This window comes from Juglans regia, chromosome 7, assembly GCF_001411555.2.
Source record: "Juglans regia cultivar Chandler chromosome 7, Walnut 2.0, whole genome shotgun sequence".
Lineage (NCBI taxonomy): Eukaryota > Viridiplantae > Streptophyta > Magnoliopsida > Fagales > Juglandaceae > Juglans > Juglans regia.
In genome coordinates, this window is record NC_049907.1 from 36,426,929 (window position 1) to 36,447,340 (window position 20,412).

At 35.4% G+C, this 20,412-nt stretch overlaps 1 protein-coding gene across 1 annotated transcript; it reads right to left on the reverse strand.

Annotated features, from left to right (window-relative positions):
• Positions 1 to 1,477, reverse strand: LOC109010463 (protein FANTASTIC FOUR 3-like). The gene has a single exon (XM_018991310.2). The coding sequence runs from the start codon at positions 1,104 to 1,106 to the stop codon at positions 54 to 56; it is 1,053 nt and encodes a 350-aa protein (XP_018846855.1). The 5' UTR covers positions 1,107 to 1,477; the 3' UTR covers positions 1 to 53.
• Between the last annotated feature and the right edge of the window lie 18,935 nt (positions 1,478 to 20,412).

The window sequence follows — 20,412 nt, forward strand, 5'->3', positions numbered from 1 at the left end:
AATTGTGGAATATAGTTAATATATATATAGAGAGATCCAAAATAAAGCTTTAGCTAGGAAGTAGCCACAGGCCACAAGGCCGGCTCCCAATCTAACAATATTTTCTTCTCGTGCTGATCGTCTTCTTTGCACCCTCTTCGCCTTTCAAACTTTTCCTTTCCCATTTCAGCCTCACCATATGCGTAATTACCATCCAAATCCTCACCCACCACGTACACGTCCTTTCCTCCTCCATCTTCAAAATCCTCTTCCTCTTGATCCTCTTCTTCTTCGTCTTCTTCTTCTTCTTCTTCCACTGCAGGTTGTTTTTCTTCTTCGGTATCACTGTCAAATCCTTCTTTTCCATCAAACGCTTCATTTTCTTCATTATTGGCTTCATCCGAGTCAACACTGAGAGTACAAGTTTTCAAAACGCATAGTCGAAGGCGGCCATGACTGCGTTCAGCTTGAAAATAAGTGTGCGTTACAGGAGCCTTGACAGCTTTGATTATTAGCCGCCCATCTTCTCGGTGGGGCCTAACTCGTAGAGATTCCGAGCCACTTATCGTTGTCAAGGGAGGTGGAAAATTCCGAGGATTAATTTTCTTTGCTCCAAAAAGTTGACGTGATTTCTTTTGCTCCCTTGTCGGCAAATTCCCGCCCTTAGAGTCCGATGCAGGCAACGAGAAAATGCTACCCTCCTTGATTTCAGTGCCCGTCTCGTTGCCCAGATTTTCAGTGCACAGTTCCAAGCTTTTCTCACTCAGAATGGACGAGGAGCGTTTATCAAGAGGATGGACGTAGATGTTTTCCTTCTCCATTGCTTCTTTGGGACCTTCGGGGTTTATGGACATAGCTTGGAGGAAACTCCAGCCACCCAAGTCAGGATTTGAGGGGCTATGCTTGTCCAAGGGGTTCTGGGGCTTGTTGCAAACCTCCTCAATGCGGTGATATTTCTCTCCAACTTCTTTGGTTTTGCAATCCAGGAAACAAGATCTTAAGGCTAGTTCAAGCGGTTGGGAGAAGTGTGGTGTCGGTGAAGACAGTTTGAGCCTCACCGTTTTTGGCTCGACAAGATGGGTGCTGTCTAGACATGACTGCAGACCTTGGTACACAATCGTTGCCATAATAATAGGCTACACTTTGAAATTTCAAATGAAAATCAGAAGATTTACAAATCTAGAACTAAATGGAGGCAGAGGCAGAAGAGATGATGAGTTGGTGTTCTAAATTACAATGAATTAGAGGCTCTTTTTTGGTGAGGAGGGACAGAGAGAGAGAGAGAGAAGCAGAGGAAGAAACAGAGGAGTTGGTGTTATAAAATTGGAGTGAGAAAAGGCTCTCTGTAGGGGGAGACACAAGGAGGCCGAGGAAGAACAAAGGAACTATTCATCCAAGAAAGGAAAAGAACAGAGGGATTGAGCTCTTGGATTACAATGAAAGGCTGAGGTATTGTCGGGGGAGAGAGACGAAGAAAGAGAGACAGAGGAGATTGAATGAACGCGAGGGATAAGTGAGGACCGGGGTGTGAATTTGTAGTCTCAAAAAGTGGCAAGAGGCATATTGTGGGGAAAGGTGGAGGTGGGTTGTAGGGCCTTTCAAGTCTTCGAAGTTCGACCCCACTTGAATTATATAATTCTATATACTAACTCACACTTCCAAAGAGGATATAGAGAAATAAAAAAAATGGGAGTAATTTAAAAGATCTCCAATTAAGTATTTTTGTTTCAGAGTTAATTATTCGATTTTGAATTTCAACATTCTTACCAGAAAAAAAGGGAACAAATTTCAAGAAAATATTCCTCATCAATTATCTCATGTGGGCAGAAATTGATCACTTGAAAATGTCCTTGTTGTTGAGTTTGTGAAGTCTGATTTGTTGTTGTGTCAGTCTGATTTGATGACCTGACTAGACAAGAATGCGTTATGATTTTATAATAGATTTTCGTAAAACTTAGGCAGATAGTTTGCTTAAGTCATGCTCGAGAAGTTGCTCAAGTGAATGTCAAATAAAGAGTTCACTCGAAATGCGCTCAACACTCTGCTCAAGCGAATAATAAAATAAAAAATAAAAATTAAGATTTTCGTTGTGTGATACTATAAAATATATACTCAATAAATAGTATAGGAGTTTTGAGGGTTCTTAACAATGATATTTCGCCTTAAAGTGTATTTTATAATTCTTCAGTATAATAAAATTCTCTGCAGATCTATAGACGTAAATATGTTGTCAAATCATGTTAATTTTATGTCGTGTGATTAATTTGCTTATATATATTTTTTTATCATTGTTTTCACAACACTTGGTGTGGACATGCATTAATTTAGTTGAAGGGAGAGGCTGAGGGGGGGGAAGATTTCAGATGGGATTTATAGTTGCTGCAAATTTCCAAAAGAAAGCGAACAGAAGGCAGGATTCTCTCAAATATTTACTGATGGTGATTGTTTCTTTCCCCATTTTTCATATTTTAAAAATATGACAACCCCCACTAAACTATGGCTCGTGCATGACTCATATGCCTTAAGAGTCAAAACCAAGAATTGTTTAGAAAGGAAGTAAAAGAGAAGAAGGAAGCAACATCAGCCCACTCCCTTTGAAATTTCTATGAATTCAGTTGACTCATTTACGCATCATATTCATTATTCATGCCAATCACAGAAGAGGAATTGACCAAATTCCCTATAGTTTATCCTGAACAGGATCAGTTGATATATATCTCAATGCAAGGCTAATTTAGTAAAGATATCATCATGAAGTAGGTCGATTTCGAGATTTATGTTAATTTGCTTGGATCAGCATGGAGACTAGATCACATCTTGCATGCTGCATGGAATAATGATTATGTTTGGGGAAATTTTATTTTGTCTGAATGACAGAATCCAATGGCTGGCCTTATTTTCTGCCATAGATTTCAAATAAAGTGGATGTCATGGTGAGTCCCACTCACCTTGTTCCGACCTATTCAAATCAAGTCATGATAATGTAGGACTTGTCAGCAAAAGTATTACTGTTTAGACGGCAATTAATTAATTAATCAATCAATCCAGTTTATCGTAAAAACAATTTAACATTAACTGATCAGAAAGTCAACTGTTTCTTTAATAACACACGTGTCTTTTTTAAATATTTAAAAAATGAAATACAAGTGTTCTCCACCTGTATAAATTTTAGGACTGTTCATATTTCAAATCCGAACCGACTACTTAGTTCAGGTCAGATCCGAGCCGAAACTCGTATGAATTGAAGTTTTAAACTCGAAACCGGATTTAACCAAGATTTTTTTTTTTTTAAGACCATTTACAACCTAATCTATGTTCTGCTGCTTTTGCAACAAGCTTAACTTCAAACCGACAGTTCATGAAGATCGCTGAGATCAAAGAACGGCGGGGGCATTTTTTTTGGTTCAATCTTTGTGGGTTTTTCGAGGAAATGGTTTCCATGATTTTATTTGTGCGTAAAGCAGATCAAAGTCATTTCTGCTTGAGCTTTCTCCTTTTTCAGTCCATGGAGATGTGCTACAATGTCATTGGATTACATTTCTGCTTGAGCTTTCTCCTTTTTCAGTCCATGGAGATGTGCTACAATGTTATTGGATTACATTTTTCTTTAAAATCCATGATTACATTTTTCTTTACCTTGCAAGAATGGAGGAACGTGAGAGAGAGAGACCACAACACCAGCTATTTGAGGCCGGGAATAAACCATCAACAGAATGAACGAGAGGCCTAACACACCAAGCGGTAAATATAGGACTCTAAACTCTGAAGGCCACCCAGTTACCCACTGTATGTGGAAAAGAGAATCGCAAGAAATGGATCTGACGTAGGACTCAGAACCTGCTAGATCAATCGGCGTGTAGATGGGATATTGGGCGGCGCCTTTGAGACCAATCAAGTCAACCCAGCCAAGCACGAAATCGCAGCTAGGCCAGCTGACCATATGAGCCTGACCTGGGCAAAACACAATGAAGAACCGAAAGGGAAAAGTAACAATCGGTGAAGAACCAAGCAACGAGAGAAAGACCCATGCAGCTGAACTCGATTTGGGATGAAGATAAAGAAAAACCAGTGGGCAAATGCAGGAAAACAGGTCTAATAGGGAAAAAGCCTGTGCAAGCTATACGAAGAAAGAAGCTCTGATGATGGAAATCGGGAGAAGAGGATGCCAGCTTCCCCAAGAACAGATGCGACAGCACCCTAGAAGTGAAAAGTCGTTTTTCCCAACTCTCTCTTTTCTTGAGCTAGAGTGTCAGAAGAGTTAATTATAACAAAATAGAAAATAAAAATATAATCTTTTATGCTAATACTTCATATAAGATAACGATAGATTTACAATTTTTTTTATCATCATTTTATTATTTTTAGCGTATATTTATATTTTTTTTAATATCTTTAATCATTAAAAAAACATAAAATTTTATTAATAATCACTTTCTTAACTAATCAATAAAAAAAATTTTAAAAAAATTTTTAAAATGAATAATATAATAATAGTAAAAGAGTGATAAATCTATCATTATTACTCAAAATAATTTTCTATATCAATATTGCAAACTGGTAGATAAAAACACATTCTCACTTTTGGGTGTTTAACACCGGTTGGTTGTTCTATTTTATGATAAATTTAACATGTTTGTATTCTTAGGCGTGGCTTTTCATTCAACTCAAACTTGGTCTGGCGATTACCTGGATCGTACGGACAACCTAAAGAAGACATGTTGAAAAGCTGTGTCGAAAAGGAAAATGAGTGAGTGATATTTCCTCCGCTAAAGTCACCCTACCCTAGCTTTAGCTTGTCGGTTAGCTAGCTGCTTGTTAGGCTGTGATCTAGTTAAGCTGCTACAAGCATTTGCACAGTAATCCAAGCCATATATGTATACAATAACTATAAAAATTTTACTACGAGACGTTTGGATTTGAAGATGACTTGAAATGAGTTGAGATGGATTGTAAATAGTAACAAGATGAATTGTGAATAATAATAAGATTTGTGAGTTAAAATTGCTGAATAGTAGTGAGATGAGTTGAGATGAGCTGTGAATAGTAGTGAGATGAGTTAAGAGTAAAATTTTTATAGTTATTGTATATAAAAATCTCATACACTATAAATCTCATACACTATATATTATTATTTTTATATATTTTTTTAATTTTTTTTATTAAATAATATAGATAATGAGTAGAAGAATTCAATTGTTTTAAAAAAAAATAAAAATTTAAAAAAATTTAAAAAAATAAAAAAAATTATAATATATAATATATAAAGCTTATGAATAACAATGCTCTACCAAAAAGCCGATCCTGCATGCACAGTACTCTACATATAGGCGCCAGAGCTCATTAATTATTAATTAGCCTACAAAAGTTGCTGTTAAGATCTAAATGAACGGTTTGTGTTAATTGTTGTTCAAAGTATAGAAATGTCGTAAAATGTAGCTTAGTATATGTAGACGAAAAAAGATCTAAACTTACATGATCCGTGCGTAAGTTGGGTGCTCATTCCATCAAGGTTTGATATGTCGTTGCTTGCGATGGGCATGACGTCCGAGGTCTCAACTTGTGATCTTGTAGTTTTTTGTTAGTTTAATTTTTAATAAAATAGGAATAGGTCATTGGATTTAGTGTCTATATCAGTGTCTCGTATTCTTCTTTTTCGGGAAGATTGAGGGGGCATTTAAGTTATGTTTTACAAATCGCTTTCTCTGTTATGAGAGAGTTTGTTTAGAAGTTAAGATAATATTCGCCACAAATGAATTTGTGTATGGGGAAGCCCAAGAGCTGATGCGTAGTTTGGCTTATAGTCTGAATTTTTCATGTATTAGATTTTTCATGTATTGATAAGTTATAGTTGTAACTTCGGTTCATTAATTAAATGAATTTGTTTCCATGAAAAAAAAAAAAAAAAAAAAAAAAAAAAAGAAAGAAAGAAAGAAAGAAAGATAAGCTTTTGCACTTTGTCATTCTGGGATATAGCTAGGCTTAAAGCACTAGTGGTGGACTCAACAAACTAAATTATGACTAGGGAGTTGATCAAAGTTATAGCCAGTTTGCACACTTTTCTAAATTCTCACACAAAATATAATAAATATTTCAAAATTTTTAAATCTCAAAATAATAATAATATTAAAAAATAATATTTTAATAATAATCATCATCGATCTCATTTTACATGGTTGTTTAAAGATAAGGTATTAATTATATATAGTTATTTGATTTTGTATCTTAATTTCATGCAAGTTTCCTCATCCATCTTTGACATTACGTACTTGATGCTATATTCAACAGAGAGTTATGATCAACTTAGAAGGTCTTGAAGTTGTTTCACAAAATTAAATAAAGAGTAATGTTATATATGCAGTCGTAGAGTGTGCAACTACCGTACAGTCGCTTTAGAAAATAATGAGGTTTACTATTAAAAAATTAATTTTTTTTATGTAGGTTATGTATATATTCACTTTTTTCAATGTGATTGTACGGCGCTTTCGCACTTACGACTGTAACTATAATTTCTCTTAAATAAATAAACGTACCATATATTCCACAACCGAAGGTCCAAAGTACTTCTACTCATGAGGGATGAGATCTGATATATAGAAGCTTAGCCACATATATATATATATATATGTATATATATATATTATTACCTTGTACTTGCACATATCTGGCTGAATTCATTACAAGAAAATTAATTATTTATGGTTAGTTATTTCTTACTAAAATAAATATTTTTTTTTAAAATAAGTTTATTTTCATCACAAGTAGTCATTTTCATCTTTACTAACTCGTTATAAATATTCATTTTTCTTATAGTGATTGATGCTTTCCCATTTAATTTTACCTGTCTTTCTTTTCCCTTCTCACATGAATTCACAAATAAGCTTTTGATCACAAATCAACTAACTTGCATGTAACATTTTGACATGGCTCTTTAGACGATATTACTATAATATTCCCATGTATAATCTCATGGAAAAGAGAGAGAGAAAAAAAAATAAAACTTCAATTTTATGTAAAACTATTTTATGTAAAAAGAAAAATATCAGAGTTAGTATGCAAAACTTCTATGCCCAGAAAATAGTGTAAAGATCCAACATCCTTCACAAGTAAGCTCGCAGAGCATTAATAAACTGAGTTATTAAAATATGATTTGAACCCATAACAACAATGTCATTGACGTATATCAGCACATAAACACAATCCGAATTATTTCTAAAAATAATCAATGAACTATCAAACTTAGAACCAATGAAACCAAAATGAAGTAGTCGATCTGTGAGCTTGGAAAACCAAGCCCGAGGGGCTTGTTTCAATCCATAGATCGACTTCTTCAACTTACAAACATGTTAAGGAAGATACGGATGGACAAACCTTGGAGGTTGCTGCATGTACACGTCGTCTTCAAGGTCACCATGTAAGAATGCGTTCTGAATGTCCAATTGGTTTAGATGCCATTTTTGAATAACATCAAGGGAAATGATGAGACAGATGGTGACCGGCTTTACAACCGGACTGAAAGTTTCACCGTAATAAAGCCCGGGCTGTTGGTGAAACCACTTGGCCACAAGGCGAGCCTTGCGGCGTTTAAGGGAGCCATTAGCCCGTCACTTGGATTTCATGACCCATTTTGATCCAAAAATGTTGAAAGAATGAGAGAAAGGGACAAGGTCCCATGTTTGGTTTTGGAGAAGAGCATCAAATTCGTCAGTCATTGCTACTCTCCACTTCGGAAATTGAGATGCTTAAGTGAAATGAGATTTGAAGGTTTTTCTGGAATGACAATGGAAGATGAGGTGAGTGAGAGGGACGGTTTGGATGGCCACAGTATGATACCGTCAGTTCGAATGAAAGGCAAACAGTTTGTGTTTTTGCTCTAATGATCTTAGGGTGATGAGGGATAGAACATGATGTTGTTGGAGAGGAAGGAATGGATGGAGGTGCCGATTGAATGCTAGGGTTAGAGTTTGAAGGTTGGGAAGAAGGTGAGTTTGGCGGCTGCGTGTTGGTGATCGTGTTTTCAGAATGAAGGGTATTTGGCTGAAGTGTGTATTGGGCTGAGTTGGATGGGGACACATTTGGATTGGACGGCGTGAGAGAGATGGGTTGAACGGGTTGAGATGTTTCGGTCTGGCTTGGGGACTGAATGATATCTGGGTTATGGGGCGTGAATGAGATGAGTTGCACGGGTAGAGGATCGGTCAGGCTTAAGGAAGGGAATTGGGCCGGGTTGGGCTGAGATGCACTTAGGCTGGGAGAAAATGTACCAAAAATGAGAGAAGGGTACGAATGGGCTTGAGAGAGAAATGGGTAATGTGTTTCATCAAAGACAACATCTCGAGAGATATAAGTGTGGCCCGTTGGCAAATGAAGACAACGATAGCCTTTATGATACGGGCTATAGTCCATGAAAATACAAAGTTGTGAACGGAAGTCCATTTTGTGGCGATTGAATGGTTGAAGAATGGGCCAAGAAGCCACCCCAAACACACGTAAAAATTTGTAATCTGGGATTTTTTTGAATAAAATTTCAAATGGTGACTTATCATTTTGAGAATTGATGTCGGCATTTGATTTATTAAATAAATAGATGTCTGAATAGCCTTAGACTAGTATTTATGTGGAACTGTGGCATATGCAAGTAATGAGAGCCCAGTTTCAACTATATGTCTATGACGCCGTTCAACGTTGCCATTTTGGGCATATGAATAAGGGCACGTAAGACGATGAGAAATGCCATAAGAGGTAAAAATCTTAGTAAGAGGACGAAATTTGCCACCCCAATCAGATTTCCCTGAAATGACATTAGTGGAAAAAATATTAGAAACATAGCGTAAGAAAGCAACAAATATAGTGGAAACATTGGACTTTGTTTGAAGAGGAAATAACCAAATAAATTTGGAGAAGTCATCTACAATGGAAAAGTAAAAACGACAACCGTTTGAGGAGAGCATAGGTGCAGGTCCCCAAACGTCTTAAAAAAGTAGTTGAAAAGGTTTATGAGACCTAGATGGAGATGACAGATGGGGTAAAGCATGAGCTTTAGCATGTGAACAAGCTGAACAGACAGATGTAACTCTCTCATTTTCTACGGGAAGTTGAAAATGTCAAAAAGTCAAAGCTATGGTCCGGGAGGAAGGGTGACCAAGGTGGGCATGCTAGTGTTGAGTGGAAGTATGTTCACCAAGATGAGCACAAGGAGTTGGTTGTGAGGATGGAGCGGTGGTGGGCATGGAAAGGATATTGAGCCCATTATTAATAGGTCCTTGAAGCAGCACCTCCTTGGTTTGTAAATCCGTCACAAGAAAACAAGAAGAATAAAACTCAAAATATACAGGATTATCAACACAAAATTGAGGAACAGAGAGCAAATTTTTTGTAATTAAAGGAACATGCAAAAGTTGGTTAAGGAGATATTTGCCGGAAGGAGTGGTAAAGTGAGCCGAGCCAGTGTTTTGTATAGGTAGAGGATTGCCATCTCCAATGCTAACTTGCTCAGGGACCTAATAAGGCATAAAATCCAAGTTGAGATTTGCACAATCTGATGTGAAATGATTTGTAGCAGTCGTATCGAGAAACTAATAATTTAAGGAGGATCTAGGGGACGGTAGAGAAGTGAAATTGGCAGTTAAAGAGGGAGGTGGGGGAGCTTGGTAGGACTGATTGAGATGGTGGTAACAAGTGACAGCCGTGTGGGCCCATCTTATGACAAATTTGACACATGGGCTAAATAAAGTCAGGACGTGGAAAGAGGCCAGGTTGAGTGGACTGTGCCGAAAGAGGCCCACGGCCTCTGCCTCGTCTTCCCCCACGAAACGAAGGGTTTCTACCTCTTTGAAGTGCACCAGAAGCTATGAAATGGGATCGAGATATAGCATTTGCAGAAATGAGACTAAGAGAAAGTAGTTATTGATTATGATGAACTAATCTAGCTTCATAGTTTAGTAAGTAGCCAAAGATTTGGTGGGTAGTGAGAGGCTTGGGCCAAGTGGTGATTGAAGAGATGACAGATTCATATTCAGTCCCCCAATCTGGCTAGAAGGTAAACAATAAACTCAGCTTGAGACAAAGATTCTCTAGTGACACTGAGAAGCCGATAGAGATTGGGCTTTATAGTAGTAGTCGGCAGTTGATTTCGAACCCTTTTTCAAGGTAGCTAGTTGAGAATGGGTTTGAAGAATAAGAGCGGAGGATTGGGAAGCATAGATGTTTTCAAGAGCCGACCATATGTCATGTGAGGTGTGACCCTGAAGAACTTGAGCAAGAACTGTAGTAGAGAGAGAGGTGTTCGGGGCAAAAACAATTAATTGATCTTGAAGCACCAATAGATGATGTTCAGGGTTCACAAATCCATTAATAGTTGTGGGAAGGGGTGGGAGAAGAGCCATCAACATATGAGAAGAGTTGATGTCCTACCAGGAGAGGTACTATCTGAGCTTTCCAAAGGGGATAATTATCCTTGGAAAGCTTGATAGTAATAGAGGTGTTGACAGTTGTAACAATGGTTGTATTGGGAGAGGTGATATTCGAGACACTAGAGTTAGGGGTGGTAGTTTCTGAGTTAGGTTCTGGAGACACCATGGAAGACGAGCAAGAACCCAAAAAAAAAGAAGAGAATGAACACAGAAAAGGCTGAGGCGTTGGCCTTTAATTGGCTCTAGATGCCATATTGAAAACAATTGTAGTGACCACAACAAGTATTTGATAAAATGTTAAGGAGAATAAAGTTTGGTATTTCCGTATAAAGTGTCATTGTTTTCCATCGCATTCTTTCACTACAGTGTACATGTATTTGTAGGACAAATTCAAACAAGTGTTACAATGAGATTTAGCCACGTCATTGTTCTGTTGAAGATTTATACTCCTTCTTGAATATTCTTCCAGTTGGTGAGTACTGGGCAGAGTAGTGAGCAGTGGGCAGTAGTTGTTTTTGTTCTTTCCTTACTGGAAGTACTCAAGCCATGGTTTTCATCCTTAACACAAAAGAGTAAATTATAACAAAATAGAAAATAAAAATATAATCTTTTATGCTAATATTTCATATAGGATAACGATAGATTTACAACATTTTTATCATCATTGATTCATTTTACAATTTTCATTGTATTTTTTTTTTCTTTTAAGTATTTTTTTAATATCTTTAATCATTAAGAACAAATTTAAAAAATATACAATTTTATTAATAGTCACTTTCTTAACTAATCAATAAAAGAAATTTTTTTTAAAAATTAAAAATTAAAAATTAAAATTTAAAATGAATAATAGAATAATAGTAGAAGAGAGTTAAGTCTATCATTATTCTTCAAATAATTTCTATATCAATATTGCAAATTCGCACATAAAAACACATTCTCAGTTTTGGGTGTTTAACACCGGTTCGTTGTTCTATTTTACCACAAGTTCTGTTGAAGAAATCCAAAAAATTCCTTTGTCAAATTGTAACTTTCATACTCTTAAAGATAAAATAAAATGGGTACACCATTCTTCTGCCAAGTTTTCAGTCAAGTCAGCTTATGCTGCATTTGTGAAACCACAAACTTCTCACCAAAATAATGTGGATTGGAAAAAATTGTGGAAAATCAAATTTCAGGACAGATTAAAATTGTTTTTTTGGAGGGTTAGTCATGATATTCTTCAAACTAGGAAAAAATTAGAGAAATTCATCAGATTAGAAAGTGATCAAATTCTTTGCCCTCTTTGTAAGGAATAAGCTGAAAGCATTGAACACTTATTTCTCAAGTGTATGTACACTAGGATCCTTTGGAGAAGCTCACCTTGGCCCCTGGACATGACTTGCTTAGCAACACAAAAAATCTCAGACTGGATAGTAATCATTATAAACCCATCACTTCTTCTAAATAGTCCCATAGAAGATGATCATGGATTCCAAGCTTTTGCTACACTTGCTATGGACAATTTATGGTTCTTTAGAAACAAGGCAGTGCATAATCAAGAAACAATTCTACCCCATATCTTTGTTACTAAGCTCAAGAAGTCTAACTCTAAACATGAAAAAGCTTGGACTGAAATCCAAAAAAATTCAGAAAAATTCAACAAAAATCCACCAATAGGTTTTCATTTTCTAACCTTTGATGTGGCGGTTGAGAAAGAAGGTAGTACTCTTGTTGTAATTTGTAAATCTGATTTAGGGAGTGTAATGGTGGTGAAAACAGATTTAATTCAAAGCAACAACCCCAATATAGGAGAGGTAGTTGCTGCCAGTGTTTCAAATACTGTACCGGCCGGTACGGCCGAAATATGCCGTATCGGCCACTGGTCCGGTACAGGTATTGCATATGTTTCATATCGGCCCAAATACTGATCGATATTTCGGCCTTTGATTTTTTTTTCTTTTTATTTTTTCAAACTACAAGTTTATTTTTTTACCCACAATTCAAATTAGACTATTTATAATTTATTTATATGTATTTATATATAATTTATTCATATATTGACTATCTGAAAACGGTATCAGTATCGAAATATTTCGTTCAAATGTCTTGATCGGTATAGCGTCCGGTACGGTACTCAAAACATTGGCTGCAACCTTAATGATCATAGAAGAAGCTGAAAAACTAAAGCTCAGGAAAATTATAGTTCAAAGTGATTCAAATCTAGTTATTCAAGCAATAAACAAGAAGCAAACTTTAGATTGAACTATACAAAATATTATCAGAGACATCATGTATCTTCTTGACAATTTCAAAATATAAAAAGTTGTAAAACTACATTGAGACAAAAATTAATGTGCGCATAATTTGGCGCAATAGATATCAATGCATGTCTAAGAAAATATTCCACTTTTATTAATTCCTCTTTATACGTTAGATTTTTATTGTGGTAAAAACTTCATTTAAAGTAAATATATTTATAAATAAAGAGCATCAATCTTCTATTTTTTTTTCCACATATAAAGATAAAGCTTGTTTTCAAAAAACAAAAAAAAAAAAAACTTGGTGTGGCGATTACCTGGATCGTACGGACAGCGAAAGAAGACATGCTGAAAAGCTGTCAAAAAGGAAAATGTGTGAGTGATATATCATCCAATAAAGTCACCCTTGCTTGTCCTTGTCGGTTTGCTAGCTGCTTGTTAGGCTGTGATCTAGTAAGCTGCCACAAGCATTTGCACAGTAATCCAAGCCACATATTACGAGTAATGCCGCAGCAACCGAATTTATGTTTCGAAGAAGTGTCGAATAGTATATTTTATTTTTTTTATTTTTTTGTGTATTTTTTAATCAATATTAATATATTTTTTTTAAAATAAAAAATTTATAATATTATTAAAAAATATTTTTTTAATCATTAAATAAATAAATAAATCATTCAAGACGCGAGATCCAAAACATTTCTATACATTATATAATCACAACCAAAAAGCCGATCCTGCATGCACCCTATATATATATATATATATATATAATTGCCAGAGCTCATTAATTATTAATTAGCCTACAAAAGTTGCTGTTAAGATCTAAATAAGGGTTTGTGTTAATTGTACAATATATGCAAGATTGATAAGCTTTTGCGCTTTGTCTTTATGAGATATAGCTAGATTTAAAGCATTAGTAATAGACTCAACAAAATTAAATTATGATCAGAGAGTTGATATAATATTAAAAAATAATATTTTAATAATATTCTTCGTCGATCTCATTCTACATAGTTGTTTAAAGATAAGATATTAATTATATATAGTTATTTGATTTTGTATCTTACTTTCATGTAAGTTTCCTCATCCATCTTTGACATTACGTAATTGATGCTATTTTCAATAGATAGTTATGATCAACTTGGAAGGTCTTGACATTGTTTCACAAAATTAAATAAAGAGTAATGCTACATATGCAGTTGTGGAGTGTGGAAGAGCCGTGCAGTCACTTTGAAAAAGAGTGAGATTCACTATTAAAAAATTAATTGTAGATTTTGTATATATTTATTTTTTTCAAAGTGATTGTGCAGCGCTTTCGCACTTACGACTGTAACTATTATTTCTCTTAAATAAAAAAATGTACTATATATTCCACAACCGAAGGTTCGAAGTACTTCTACTCATGAGGGATGAGATCTGATATATAGAAGTTTAGCCATATATATATATATATATTATTACCTTGTACTTGCGCATACCTAGTTGAATTTATTACAAGAAAATTGATTATTTATGGTCAGTTATTTCTTATTAAAATAAATATTTCTTGTTAAAATAAGTATATTTTTGTCACAAATAATCATTTTCATCTTTAATAACTCATTATAAATATTCATTTTTCTTATAGTGATTGATGTTTTACCATTTAATTTTGTCTGTCTTTCTTTTCCCTTCTCACATGAATTCACAAATATGCTTTTGATCATAGATCAACTAGCTTGCATGTAAAGTTTTGACATGGCACTTTAGACAATATTGCTAAAATATTCCCTTGTATAATCTCATGGAAAAAGAAAAACCTTCTATTTTATGTAAAAAGAAAAATACCAGAGTCAGTATGTAAAACTTCTATTCCTAAAAAATAGTGTAAAGATCTAAGATCCTTCACAGGAAAGTAAGCTCGCAGATCATTGATAAACTGAGTTATTAAAGTAGGATTTGAACTCGTAACAACAATGTCATTGACGTATATCAGCACATAAACAAAATAAGAATTATTTTTAAAAATAAACAATAAACTATCAGACTTAGAACAAGTGAAACCGAAATGAAGTAGTAGATCGGTGAGCTTGGAAAACCAAGCCCAAGGGGCTTGTTTCAAGCCATAGATCGACTTCTTCAACTTACAAACATGTTGAGGAAGATCCAAATTGACAAACCCTAGAAGTTGCTGCATGAACACGTCGTCTTTAAGGTCACCATGTAAGAATGCGTTCTGAATGTCCAGTTGATGTAGATGCAAATTTTGAGTAACATCAAGGGAAATGATGAGACGGATGGTGATTGGGTTTACAACCGGACTGAAAGTTTCATCGTAATCAAGCCCGGGCTGTTGGTGAAACCCCTTGGCCACAAGGCGAGCCTTGCAGCTTTCATGGGAGCCATCAGCTCGTCGCTTGGATTTCATGACCCATTTTGATACTAAAATGTTGAAAGAAGGAGAGAAAGGGACAAGGTCCCACGTCCGATTTTGGAGAAGAGCAGCAAATACGTTAGTCATTACTGCTCTCCACTCCGGAAACCGAGATGCTTCAATGAAATTTGAAGTTTCTTCTGGAATGACAATGGAAGATGAGGTGAGTGAGAGGGACATTTTGGATCGCCACGGTATGGTACTGTTGGTTCGGATGAGAGATAAACGGTTTGTGTTTTGGCTCTAATGATCATAAGGTGATGAGGGATAGAAGTTGAGGTTGTTGGAGAGGAACGAATGGATGGAGGTGCTAATTGAATGCTAGGGTTAGGGTTTGAAGGTTGGGAAGAAGGTGAGTTTGGCGGCTGCGTGTTGGTGATCGTGTTTCAGAATGAAGGGTATTTGGTTGAAGTGTGCATTGGGCCTGGTTGGATGGGGACTCATTTGGACTTGGCGACGTGAGAGAGATGGGCTGAACGGGTTGAGATGTTTCAGTCTGGTGTGGGGATTGAGTGATATCTAGGTTATGGGGCGTGACTGAGGTAAGTTGCACGAGTAGAAGATCGGTCAGGCTTAAGGAAGGGAATTGGGCCGGGTTGGGCTGAGATGCACTTGGGCTAGGAGAAAGTGTACCAGAAATGAGGGAAGGGTCCGAATGAGCTTGAGAGAGAAATTGATAATGTGCTTCATCAAAGACAACATCTCGAGAGATATAAGTGCGGCCAGTTGGCAAATGAAGACAACGATAGCCCTTATAATACGGGCTATAGCCCATGAAAACAGAGAGTTGTGAACGGAAGTCCATTTTGTGGCAATTGAAGGGTCAAAGATTGGGCCAACAAGCCACACCAAACAAATAAAAATTTGTAATAAGGGATTTTGTTGAATAAAATTTCAAATTGTGACTTATCACTAAGAATTAATGTGGGCATTCGGTTTATTAAATACACATATGTCTAAAATGTCTCATATCAGTATTTATGTGGAACCGAGACATACACAAATAATGAGAGCCCAGTTTCAACTATATGTCTGTGGTGCCGTTCAACAGTACCATTTTGGGCATGTGAATAAGGGCACGTAAGACGATGAGAAATGCCATAAGAGATAAGAATCTGAGTAAGAGGACGAAATTCGCCACCCTAATCAAATTGTACTGAAATGACATTAGTGGAAAAAGTATTGGAAACATAGCGTAAGAAAGCACAAATATAGTGGAAACATTGGACTTTGTTTGAAGAGGAAATAACCAAATAAATTTGGAGAAGTCATCTACAATGGAAAAGTAAAAACGACAACCATTTGACGAGAGCATAGCTGCAGGTCCCCAAACGTCTTAAAAAAGTAGTTGAAAAGGTTTATGAGACTTAGAGGGAGATGACAGATGGGGTAAAGTATGAGTTTTAGACTGTGAACAAGCTGAACATACAGATGTAGTTGTCTTATTTTCTCAGGGAAGTTGAAAACACTGAAGAGTCAAAGCTATGGTTCGGGAGAATGGGTGACTATGTGACCAAGGTGGGCATGCCATTATTGAGTGGAAGTACGTTCACCAAGAAGAGCACAAGGAGTTGGTTGTGAGGATGGAGTGGTGGTGGGCATGGGAAGAACATAGAGCCCATTCTTAATAGGTCCTTGAAGCAGCACCTCCTTGATTTGTAAATCCTTCACAAGAAAACAAGAAAAATAAAACTCAAAATATACAGGATTATCAATACAAAATTGACATATAGAGAGCAAATTTTTTATAATTAAAGGAACATGCAAAAGTTGGTTAAGGAGATATTTGTCGGAAGAAGTGGTGAAGTGAGCCGAGCTAGTGTTTTGTAGAGGTAGAGGATTGCCATCTGCAATGCTAACTTGATCAGGGTCCTGATAAGGCATAAAATCCAAGTTGAGATTTGCAAAATCTGATGTGAAATGATTTGTAGCAGACGTATCGAGAAACCAATAATTTGAGGTGGATCCAGGAGACGGTAGAGAAGTGAAATTGACAGTTAAAGCGGGAGGTGGGGGGAGCTTGGTAGGACTGGTTGAGACGGTGGTAACAAGTGACAGCCGTGTGGCCCATCTTATGACAAATTTGACACATGGGTTTAGTAGAGTCAAAACTAGGAAAGAGGCCTAGTTGAATGGACTGGGCCGAAGGAGGCCTACGGCCTTTGTCCTGTGTTCCCCCACGAAACGAAGGGTTTCTACCTCTTTGAGTTGCATCAGAAGCTATAAATGGGACCGAGATGTAGCATTTGCAGAAATGGGACAAAGCGAAAGTAGTGATTGATTCTGATGAACTAATCTAGCTTCATGGTTTAGTAAGTAGCCAAAAATTTGGTGGGCAGTGAGAGTCTCGGGCCGAGTGGTGATTGAGGTGATGACATATTCATATTCAGTCTCCAATCCGACTAGAAGGTAAACAATAAACTGAGCTTGAGACAAAGATTCTCGAGTGACACTGAGAGAAGCCGATAGAGATTGGGCTTTATGGTAGTAGTCAGTAATTGATTCCGAACCTTTTTTCAAGGTAGCTAGTTGAAAATGGGTTTGAAGAATGTGAGCGGAGGATTGGGCAACATAGATGTTTTCAAGAGCCGGCCATATATCATGTGAGGTGCGACATTGGAGAACTTGAGCAAGAACCGTAGCAGAGAGAGGTGTTCAGGGCAGAAACTATTAATTGATCTTGAAGCACCCATCAATGATGTTTAGGGTTCACAGATCCATTAATAGTTGCGGGAGGAGGGGGGAAGAGCCATCAACATATGAAAAGAGTTGATGTCCTACCAAGAGAGGTACTATTTGAGCTTTCCAAATGGGATAATTATCCCCAGAAAGCTTGATAGTAATGGAAGTGTTGGCAGTCGTAACAATGGCTATATTGGGAGATGTGATATTCGAGACACTAAAGTTAGGGGTGGGGAGTGTCTGAGTTGGGTTCTGGAGACGCCATGACAAACGAGCAAGAACTAGAAAAAAAGAAAAAGAGAAAGAACACAGGAAAGCTGGAGGCGTTGGCCTTTAAGTGGCTCTTACCATATTGAAAACAGTTCTAGTGACCACAACAAGTATTTCATAAAATGTCAAGGAGAATAAAGTTTTATATTTCTGTTTAAAGTGTCATTGTTTTCCATCGCATTCTTTCACTACTGTGTACATGTATTTATAGGACAAATTTAAACAAGTGTTACAATGAGATTTAGCCACATCATTGTTCCGTTGGAGATTTATATTCCTTCTTGAATATTCTTCTAGCTGGTGAGTACTGGGCAAAGCAGTGAGCAGAAGGCAGCAGTTGTTTTTGTTCTTTCCTAACTAGAGGTACTGAAGCCTTGGTTTTCATCCTTAACACAGAAGAGTAAATTATAACAAAATAGAAAATAAAAATATAATATTTTATGCTAATATTTCATATAGGATAATGAGAGATTTACAACTTTTTTTATCATCATTTTATTATTTTTAGTATATTTATATTTTTTTAATATTTTTAATCATTAAAAAAAATATAAAAAATATAAAATTTTATTAATAATCACTTTCTTAACTAATCAATAAAAAAAATTTAAAATTTTTTTTTAAAATGAATAATATAATAATAGTAAAAGAGTGATAAATCTATCATTATTACTCAAAATAATTTTCTATATCAATATTGCAAACTGGTAGATAAAAACACATTCTCACTTTTGGGTGTTTAACACCGGTTGGTTGTTCTATTTTATGATAAATTTAACATGTTTGTATTCTTAGGCGTGGCTTTTCATTCAACTCAAACTTGGTCTGGCGATTACCTGGATCGTACGGACAACCTAAAGAAGACATGTTGAAAAGCCGTGTCAAAAAGGATAATGAGTGAGTGATATTTCCTCCGCTAAAGTCACCCTACCCTAGCTTTAGCTTGTCGGTTAGCTAGCTGCTTGTTAGGCTGTGATCTAGTTAAGCTGCTACAAGCATTTGCACAGTAATCCAAGCCATATATGTATACAACAACCACCAAAAAGCCGATCCTGCATGCACCCTATACATATAGTCGCCAGAGCTCATTAATTATTAATTAGCCTACAAAAGTTGCTGTTAAGATCTAAATGAAGGGTTTGCGTTAATTGTTGTTCAAATTATAGAAATGTCTTAAAATGTAGCTTAGTATATGTAGTCGGAAAAAGAAAGCAGCTGCTGGCAGCAGTGTTACTCTGAAAATCATGTAAATTATGGGCTCGTTTATTTTTAGAGATAAGATAAGATGAGATGAATTGAAATTAAAATTAAAAAATTGAATAAAATATTGTTAGAATATATTTTTTAGTATTATTGTTATTTTGAGATTTGAAAAAGTTAATTTGTTTATTTTATTTTATTTAGAGATTTGAAAAAGTTGTAATGATGAGATGAGATGAGTTGTTTCCTAAAAACAAACGATGCCTATATGTATGATCGATAAGCTTTTGCGCATTGTCTTTCTGTGATATAGCTAGGTTTAGAGCATTAATAGTAGAGTCAACAAAACTAAATTATGATTAAGGAGCTGATAATAGTTATAGTAAGTGTGGATATTGAAAGCGTTTCATCTCATCTCATCTTATCCTTATAATTTTTTTAAATTCTCACACAAAATATAATAAATATTTTAAAATTTTAAAATATAATAATAATATTATTATTAAAAATTAATATTTTAATAATAATTATCGTCGATCTCATTCTACAGGATTGTTTAAAGATAAGATAGTAATTATATATAGTTATTTGATTTTGTATCCTAATTTCATGTAAGTTTCCTTATGCATCTTTGACATTACGTATTTGATGCTATTTTCAACAGATAGTTATGATCAACATGGAAGTTCTTGACGTTGTTTCACTAAATTAAATAAAGAGTAATATTATATATGCAGTCGTAAAGTGTACAATCGTCGTATGGTCTTTTTAAAAAAGAGTAGAGTTTACTATTAAAAAATTAATTAATTTTTTTTTATATAGGTTCTGTATATATTTAATTTTTTCCAAGTGATTGCGCGATGCTTTCTCACTTACGACTGTAATTATCATTTTTCTTAAAAAAATAAATGTACTATATATTCCACAACCGAAGGTTCGAAATACTTCTAATTCTCACAAGAGATGAGATGTGATATATAGAAGCTTAGCCATATATATATTATTACCTTGTACTTGCGTATACCTGGCTAAAATCATTATAAAAAAAATGATTATTTATATATGGTCAGTTATTTTTTATTAAAATAAATATTTCTTGTTAAAATAAATCTATTTTTATCACAAATAATAATTTTTCTTATAATGATTTATACTTTTCCATTTAATTTTACCTGTCTTTCTTTTCCCTTTTCTCATGAATTCACAAATAAGTTTTTTATCA

Excerpts from the sequence above, each read along its gene's own strand:
- LOC109010463 (XM_018991310.2), bottom strand. The coding sequence starts at position 1,106 with ATGGCAACGATTGTGTACCAAGGTCTGCAGTCATGTCTAGACAGCACC.